The 8,923-nt window shown below is 51.2% G+C and overlaps 1 protein-coding gene across 1 annotated transcript in view; it reads left to right on the top strand.

The window, feature by feature from the left end:
- Window positions 1-4,318: 4,318 nt before the first annotated feature.
- IGF1R (insulin like growth factor 1 receptor) overlaps window positions 4,319-8,923 on the top strand; it is a 225,271-nt gene continuing 220,666 nt past the window's right edge. Inside the window, 1 exon segment of the mRNA XM_032233352.1 lies at window positions 4,319-5,399. Within this exon segment, the coding sequence (XP_032089243.1) occupies window positions 5,303-5,399 (97 nt within the window). The 5' untranslated portion in view covers window positions 4,319-5,302.

The following is an 8,923-nucleotide window of genomic DNA, read 5'->3' as shown; positions in this document are numbered from 1 at the left end:
CCCAACTTTCTTCATTATCTCAATATCTCTCAACCTCAACAACTTAGAACTACAGTTGGAAAGGACCTTGGAGGTCTTCTAGTCCATCCCCTATACCTATATGGCACGCGGAGCCATATTTGGTGGCACACCAGCCGTCAGCTCAGCTGATTTTACACCCTTCCGGAAGGCCATGGGAGGTGCACACACACAATTTTGGCACGCTGTAAGAAAAAGGTTCCCCATCACTGCCCTATACCATTCTGGATGTACTTGAAAGATGTGTGGACTTCAATTCCCAGCTGATTGGGGAATTCTGGGAGTTGAATTCCACACATTTTCGCTGTTGGCCAGTTGAGGAAACTTTGGTACTCTTGGGCCAAAGATGCTTTTTCAGAAAGCAGCCAGATTTTCTTGTTTTTTTTTTTACTACCTTGAAAATTTTTTACTTTTCATCCCATGGGATGCAGAAGCAAAATGTTTTCAAGACAAAAAAAAAAAAACTCAAAAAAAGTCAAGTTATCTTTTGGAAAGCACCTTTGGCACAAGAATGACCTGGATAGCAATAGCAATAGCAGTGGACTTATATACCGCTTCATAGGGCTTTCAGCCCTCTCTAAGCGGTTTACAGAGAGTCAGCATATTGCCCCCAACAATCTGGGTCCTCATTTTACCCACCTCGGAAGGATGGAAGGCTGAGTCAACCCTGAGCCGGTGAGATTTGAACCGCTGAACTGCTGATCTAGCAGTAGCCTGCAGTGCTGCATTTAACCACTGCGCCACCTTGGCTCTTAATTGGATAATTGAGACTCTGTATAGACTAGGGATCCTCAAACTTGACAACTTCCAGATTTGTGGACTTTTAACTTCCAGAATAGCGGGCTGGAGAATTGTGGGAGTTGAAGTCCACAAGTCTTAAAGTTGCTAAGTTTGAAGACCTCTGGTATCAGTGGTGGGATTCAAATAATTTAACAACTGGTTCTCTTCCCTAATGATTTCTTCCAACAACCAGTTCATCTAACTGCTCATAAAGTTAATAACTGGTTCTCCTGAAGTGGTGCGAATTGGCTGAATCCCATCACTGTCTCGTATAGACATTCGTTACGCTTTTGTGACTACGATATTGTTTGGCTGGCATTGTGAGTGATCCATTTCTCTGAGATACACTGTAATTTGTAAAGAGCGCACACACAAACAACACACAAAACAAGGAACACATTATGCAAGGGAAAAAGCTGTCACCTTGATGATTAATCACAAAATGTTTTTCAAGCGTATGATTTATAATATGTGAAGTGAAGGTTGAAAGGTTATCCAGGGATATTAACATTACAGTAGTACTTTTTAGTATGTTTTTTTTTACAGCTTGGAAGGTACCAGGTGTGTTGTTTTTAATTTCTCGTGGAAATTGTACATTTGTCTTGCCCTTTGTGTTACACATTTCCTTTCTCCTATTTTGCTTTCCACAGCAAACCAGTGGACCTTTTCAATTTGAGTATTCACATGCATCCAAGGAAGGAACAAAAGGCCACAAAGTGTAATGGATAGGTAAACCATACTTTATTTAACCATGGTTAACGGAATAAATCACACTTGGGTGGATTTCAAGCCAACCAAAAGCCAAACACACCTCTCTAGAATGTTGTATAAACCAGGCCTAGGTTACTTTATTCCCCATTTATCTTTCAATCCAATTAGCAATTGATTTTAATTGATGTGTGCATTTCAAGGCTGCACAGAAGGAATTTACAACCAGAAACTGTTTTGTTTTTTTTGGTTGCATTAGTCTGCTCGATTTCCTTTAATATGCAGATGTTACTGATTCCTCCAGCTGCACATCTTTATAAGAAATCAGTTGAATAATCATATTAGGTAAAATTGATTAAAGCTTATTTGCTCTGCATTAATTCTACACAGCAGTTTTTTTTTAAAAAAAGCATTGCTGTTTTGTATCAGGAAAGGCATTCCTCATTCTCCGAAGTCTCTCTTTTGGATGCAAAATTCTAACAGAATTCTTTTGTTAGGATTTCGTAAGAATTTTTTTGGGTAAGAAGTTTAGTTTGCTGGTCAATTCCTAGGTCACTTCACGGGTTAATTTTTAAATATAGCAGCCAATTTACAGGACTTGTTTGGAGGTCTAATAAAGGATTGTGCCATTCAGCCACAAAATCCTGCTCTCAAGTTATGTTGTAACTGCTACGTCAGGATGAAAAAATATCTGTTTATCAAGATATCTTGCTGTGAATATTGCTGATAAGCTTGTTAGATTTTCGCTTATAGCTGTTTTCTTCCCCCAAAGCTCCAGGCAAGATTTACTGGCATCTGGATTGAAATCTCTCGATTTAAGGTGGGATGGGGGCAGTGAGGGAATAAAAGGGAAATATTGACAGGAAAAAGTACCCTGTTTACCTGAAAATAAGACCTCCCCGGATAATAAGGCCAAGCGGGCTTTTGAGTGCATACATGAAAATAAACCCTCCCCCAAAATATTGCAACACAGCAGCAGTCATGAAGTGACCATGCTTGCTGCCTCCTGCACCTTAAAAATAAGACCTCCCCAAAAATAAGGCCAATCACTTATTTTGGGGGGTCAAAAGAAAATAAGACCCTGTCTTATTTTCGGGAAACACGGTAGCTTCCCTGTGACTTGAGATTTGGACAAAGTATGAATAGCCCTGCATGCAAACGGGTCCATGTATTGCTATGGACAGGTTCAGCAGGCTGTATTCCCACGTGTCAACCGGGTTGAATTTTAATCACCTTGGTTCCCATCTTCAGGGAACCCCCACGGAGTAGATTCAGGACTCAAAGCGTCAGGCCAGATAGGAAAGCAACAGTCCCCGGCCTGGAAACCCCCGGCAAACCAGCTGGCACCGAGTTCACACGACACGTGAAACCTCGCTGGCTGCAAAGGCGTCGGTCGGGCTGACTCGGCATCCCCGGCCCTCCCGTCGCCGTCCCCCCCCCCCAGGTGCCAAACCGGTCTCGGAGCCTCCGCATTCCGGCGGAGCGGGTTGTGCGGCCCGGCTCTGCCCAGCCGGCGTGCCCGGACTCGTGCCCTTTGCCAAAGGAGCCGCCGTGGATCCCCGGAGGCTCCGTTCCCAGGCGCCCGGCCGGCCTCCTGCTCTTCGACCGGGCTCGGGAGGGGAAGGGGAGGGGAAGCCCGCAGACCCGGGGGCCGCCTCTCCCCACCCTCCGCTCCCCCTCCTCTCTATTTTTATTTCGCTATTTTTTGCTGCTGCGAAGAGCCGCCTCCGCCCTGCGCCTCCTCCCCGCCTATGCGCCTCCAACTCCCCCCACTGACAGCTCCAAAAACCCCGCTTCCCTCCCCTCGGGCCGCTCCAGCAGAAGCCGGGAAGCCCCAGCCCAGCCCGGTGCAGCTGCACCCCGATCCTTTTGCAAAGCTCTCCCCACCCGTCCCCGAGCTCCTTTGGCCGAGGCAGAGGCGGCCAAGGACGCCCCCGCAGCGCGAGCTCTCCCGGCCGTTGGAGAAGGAAAGGGGCGGCCAGGCAGGCACCGGCCGCGCGGCGCTGCTCCTTCCGCAGCAGGAGGAGGCGGCGGCGGCTCTGCGTCCAGGCCAGCCTGCAAGCCGGGGGAGGAGGAGGAGGCGCCGAGGAAGCCGCTGCTTCTGCCGCTTCTGCCCTCCCTCCTTCCTCCCTTGCCCAACCCAGCCTCGCCAAGCGCGGGGAAGCCGCCGACCGCTGCAGGCTCGCGCGGCGCTTTGTTCCCGCAGCCGCCACGCGTGGATCTTCTTCTGCCGCAGCAACAGCAGCATCAGCGGGGGGCAGAAGCGGACCGCGCTCCTCCCCTTGTCGGAGAGAGTCCGAGGCTGAGCGCTAGCGGGAATCCGCCGCCTCCTCCTCCTCGCTTTGGGCAGCCAGGAAGGAAGGAAGGAAGGAAGGAAGGAAGGAAGGAAAAGGAAAGAAGGTTAGAAGGAAGGGAGGAAAGGAAGGAAGAAAGAAGGAAGGAAAAAGAAGGGAAGAAGGAAGGGAGAAAAAGGAGGAAAGAAAGAAGAAAGGAAAGAAGGAAGGAAAAAAGGAAGGAAGGAGGGAGGGAGGGCGGCGGAGAGAGCAGCCCCAGCCGGGCCCTGCCCTGCTCTAGCGCCGCTCCCCCCGGTGTCGTTCCCGCCCCGCGGATGGCAGCAGCAGCAGCAGCGCGGCGCCCGCCGAGTGGCAGCCGGGGACGCGGCGGCCGGTGAGGCTCCCTCGGGGCGGCCTCCGCAGCCGAGCCTGGGAAAAGGGGCGGAGGCGGAGGAGGCGGAGGCGGAGGGGAGCGCCGAAGGGGCGGCGCGGGGGAAGCCTTGCCCGCCTTCCCTGCCTGCCTCCCTCCATTCATCGCGGCTCCGGATTTTGCCTCTCGCCCGCCGAAGAAAGCGCCAAGGAGGGCAGGAGCAGCAGCAGCAGCGGCGGCGCAATTGCGCGATCGCCCTTCGCAGGCAGACTCGTCCGCTTGGGGTTCCCGGTCCCCCAAAGACTCCGGGCGGCTCTTCTCTCTTTTTGGCGGGGGGGAAGCGGCGTTTCCGCTCCCGGGATCAAGCAAAGGCGGCGGCGGCGGAGGAGGACTGCGTGGCTTTGCCTTTGGTCCAAGCAGGGCCGAGTCCGTTCCTGGGATTTCTCGGCCGGCCGAGCGGGAAGGAAGCAAGGAAAGCAGGCAGGCGCAGGACCCGGTGCGCCCCCCTCTCCGCCCGCTCTCCCCCTCCCCAGCCAGCCCAGCCTCGGGGCCCCCTTTTTCTTTAGCCCCAGCGGGGCCGGGAAGCCAAGCCAACATGGAGGTGGAAGATGCGGATTGCTCGCTGCGGCGCCTTCCGTGCGGGCTCCTTTTGGAGGAAGAGAGTAGGCGAGGCTGAGCTGCTTCCCCCGGCCTCTCGTCGTCGTAGCTGGAGGAGGAAGAAGAGGAAGAGGCGGCGGCTGCGGCTCCGGAGCCTCCTCGAAGAGCCCCCCAAACCAGGCCCGGACCTTCCCCCCTTTCCCCCACGCTCTCCGTTCTCCCCCTCCCCTCCAAAGTGGGCCCAGAATTTCTGCCCCTCTCCAAAAAACGCAGCCGCCTCTCCGGAGCGCCCTGGGACGCTCCCCTCCCTCTCTCCCCTTTTACAAGGCCCCCCCTTCCTCCCTTGGCGGGTGGGCTTGTTTTTTTTGGCAAGGGGAGGGGTTTAAAACCTGCCCCCCCTTCCAGGATTCGGATTTTTGGCTTGTCCCGGGAAAGGGGCGAAGAGCGAGAAGAGGACTCGGATTGCGAGGATTATTATTTTTATAAATATTATTATTTTTATTATTGTTTTTGCCAAGGCCGTTTTGATCCCCACTACGACCCGCCAAACAGAGGAATGACGCCTGGCGTCGGAGGGGGGTCCCTGGCCTTGGTGAGGAGGGGGCTCCTGCTGCTCTGCATCGCGCTCTGCCTGCGGCCAACAAATGGAGAAAGTGAGTCTTGGCGGGGCGGGGGGCTTTGTGGGGGGGGGAGAGGGGGCCCGTCTGGGCTTTTGAGTTGGGGAAATGGGGGGAGGCAATGCGAGGGGCGCGGAGATGGGGAGCCAGGTGGGGGTCTCCCTTGTTGGAAGCGGGCTCCACAAACGCGCGTGGACGCCCCCCTTGGCCCCTTCCCCCCTCGGCCGGGAAGAGCGGGCTTGGCTTGCCCCCTTTTAGGCTTTGCATTCCCGGCCTTGTTTTGGGGTGGGGGGCTCCTTTCCCACGACTCCCCCCCCCCGGAAAGCTCTTCTTCCCAGCCTGGCTCGACTGGCCACAGGCGGAGAGGAGCGGGGAGGGTCTCTGGGCATGTGTGTTTGGGGATGGTGGTTCATGGCCCCGCCGCCCCCTTCCAGCAGCCCTCAGAGGCCTCCGGGCGACCCAACCGGCCTCCCGCGCAAGGCAACCGGCTCGGCTTTCCCCGGGGGCGGCTTGGAGACGCCCGGCGAGCCCGGCCGTTGCGTAAACAAGCCGAGCGCGCCGGCACCTGGAGCGCTGCACCCGGCGGCGCTGGCGGGGCGACCCTTGGAGACCCCAACAGCCGGCAGCCAAGCCGGGCCGGGCTTTCGCAACCACCACCCTCCACTCCCCCCCGCCAGCCCCGCTTTACTTTATTTTATTTAGGGGGGGGGGTCTCTTTTGTGTCGGAAAGGGCGCAAAGGCAGGCGAGGCAAAACACTTGGGTGCTTCCAACCAGCCCAGGCGGAAAAAGCCTCTTTTTCGGACAAAGATTAGTTTTTGGGTCGTGGGTGGGGGTGGAACTACTGTTGAACCTCAAGGGGACCCTGGATGCTTTGGGTGGGAGGCATTGTATCCCCACTCCCAAACTCCCTTTGCTTTCCTCTGTGCAACGAATCAAGCGCGGGAGAAAGGAAGAGTGTTTTTTTAATATATATAACTCGTTTGTTTATACGCAGAGGTAGAAGTTGCAATTAAAAGGTTACTCAGTGAATACTCATCGTTCAAGCTCTCCGGGGCTGGTGAGGGTTAGGAAAGGCGGTGGATGCCTCTTTGTCCTCCTCTCTCTCTCCCCCACCCCCTTGAAATGTTTTGATTTTTTTTTTTGGAAAGACAAAAGAGGGGGAGAGAATTGGGCAGGGCCCTGTTTGGTGCAATTCCTGAAGCTCTCTACCCTTAGACAGCTGGTAGCTTCATGCTTGAGCAGAAGGTGTGGGAGAAAGAGAGAAAAAAATCCTGCATGACCTCCCTGTAAAAGGAGAGGGGGAGGGGGTTTGAGAGAGAGGACAACTTTCTTTGGTGGTTTGTGAATCAATAAAATGGGTGGAGAAAGTGACACCCTCCCATATTGTTGGTCTGTGTGTGTGTGGGGTGGTGGTGGTTAGGATGCTCTTCCCCTTTGCCCCTGGAAGGAAGCAAAGAGAAGCTACCTCTTAGGTTCAATAACAGGGTCAGTGTGTAAGTGTAGCTCCTTGGGTTTTTGTGGGGGGGCAAAGGGTCTTTGCACATTTGGAGGTTTTGGGGAGGTCTAAGCCCAATTCAGGCAAGTGTTTGACCTTAGGGACAAGTGCCTGGATGGCTGTTTTGGGATGACAAGGTCAAAATGTGAGTCATAGATCACATTTCTAAAATAGAGTTGTTCCACCTCAGCTTCCCAATGGCTCCCCCCCCCCCAGCTTCTTTCTCCCCGTGTTTTTCTCTCCAAGTTTAATCTTTGACTGCACGTAAGGATTTAGGCCAGGCCCCAAAAAGAAAAAAACAACGACAACTGCAAAACTTTAATCCGTTTAGCGTTGGAGTAAAATGAGAAGTAGGCAAGTAAACAAACACGGAGTGCAGGGAAATCGTGTCTGCCTCTGCGTAGAAGCCCCATTGATTTCGGGGTCTAAGCGTCGAGCTTTTGATGATTAAAAAAAGATTATCCTGTTAGGTGTAGTTCTTTTAAAGTACAGTACGAGCATAAAAATGGCATTTTATTCCCTGTTGTTATTGATCTCGTTAGCCACTGTTTTCTTAAACAATGGCATTGCCAGCAAGGGAAAAAAACAACCCCAGGATTGAGACAACTGCATTAAAATATTAATTAATCTATAAAAAAAATCTTAATAAGCAGAGTGAATTGTTGGGAAATGAATATGTGCTTACAATGGATAAAAAAAATGAAAACACGTTGGTTGGCCTATTTGTTTTGTGGCTTTAAGAAAAAAAAAACCCACAGTCTCTTGAAAATAGAACACCCCCTTCCCATTCCCACCCCAATGCACTACCTCTCCTCATTGTAACACAAGGAACATCTAGTCTTAGTTTTATGCTTGTGTAGTTTTTTTTTTTAAATACATAGAATGTGTCATAGCTAAACTCGCTCTTCCATTTTCGGTCATAAGAAGTCATGCATTCCTAAATAGGAATATACAAGAGTTGGAACCAAAATAATATGGAAAGGCTGCCTCTGTGATCTTCAGTTAATATAATTTTGAAATCTAAGGTATGAGTGGTAGGTAAAACAGTAATTAAGATGTCAGTGAGAGAGGAAGGGGATCCTGGCTTATCCCCTTACAGGAGAGGCATCCCTGAAAGCGAATGAATTTCCATCATAGGTTTGACCTGGTTTGCTTTCAAAGGCCTTCAAGAAAATCCTTAAAATTTGCTGACTTGGTTTTGACCCTCCCTTATAATTTGGGGCTGTGGATTGTACGTGCTGTTGTCAGATGTCATTTTGGTTGAATTGTTTGCTTCCTTTGCCTGGGCAGGCAGCGGCGTTTACTGCCCGAAATGATTTTCAATAAAATATTAAAAGCTTGTTCTGCTGGTGTGTTTGAGGGGCAGCATTGTTTGTGGAATCCAACGAAAAACACAATTTTTGCACAAGGTGGTTTTCCTTTGCACTCTAGTGAGTTCTGTGAGTGGCTCCCAACCTTTGGGGGCACCGGGGACTGGGTTCTGTACAGAGAGTTTTTTCCTTGGATCCAGAGGGATCCAGTGTGGTTTTGCGCCTGCCATCTCTTGTTTGGCCTGGTTTCTGGCATGCCGCGGACCACTGCCAGTTCACCGAGGGGGGGTGGGTTGGGGACCCTTACGCTAGAGAGCAGTTTTTATATGTATTCATTGCTGTAGAAATTCTTTGTCTATCTTGGTGAATTTACCAGTAGAGTTGGGTTGGCATTTTAAGCCAATCTTTAAGCCCTTGTTTTATTGAGTGGGGTGACTTGTAAGTGGGGAAGCTATAATTCAGTTGTGGTTTGGTGACCTAAAATTGTGTTACTTTAATAGAGTGCATTTCAGCTCTTTCGTGTCGGATCTCTCTAGTGTTGGGCATTTAGTAAAAACCCTTAAAGCTGTAATTGTGTGTGCATGTGTGTAGTATCAACATCAATATCTCTTAATGCGCTCGTTGATAAAGCAAATAGGGTTAGTCTGAGTGAGTGAGCCAATCGGCTAAATTCCCAGCGTAATTTAGATACAGGAGTATAAAATGGGTTTGACACTAAAGGAATTGTTTGCTTTTCCGGAATCTAATTGATAGA

The sequence above is a fragment of the Thamnophis elegans genome, chromosome 16 (assembly GCF_009769535.1).
Source record: "Thamnophis elegans isolate rThaEle1 chromosome 16, rThaEle1.pri, whole genome shotgun sequence".
In the NCBI taxonomy this organism is placed as follows: Eukaryota; Metazoa; Chordata; class Lepidosauria; order Squamata; family Colubridae; genus Thamnophis; species Thamnophis elegans.
The sequence above is the reverse complement of the archived record's forward strand: the minus strand, read 5'-3'. Positions and strand labels throughout refer to the sequence as shown.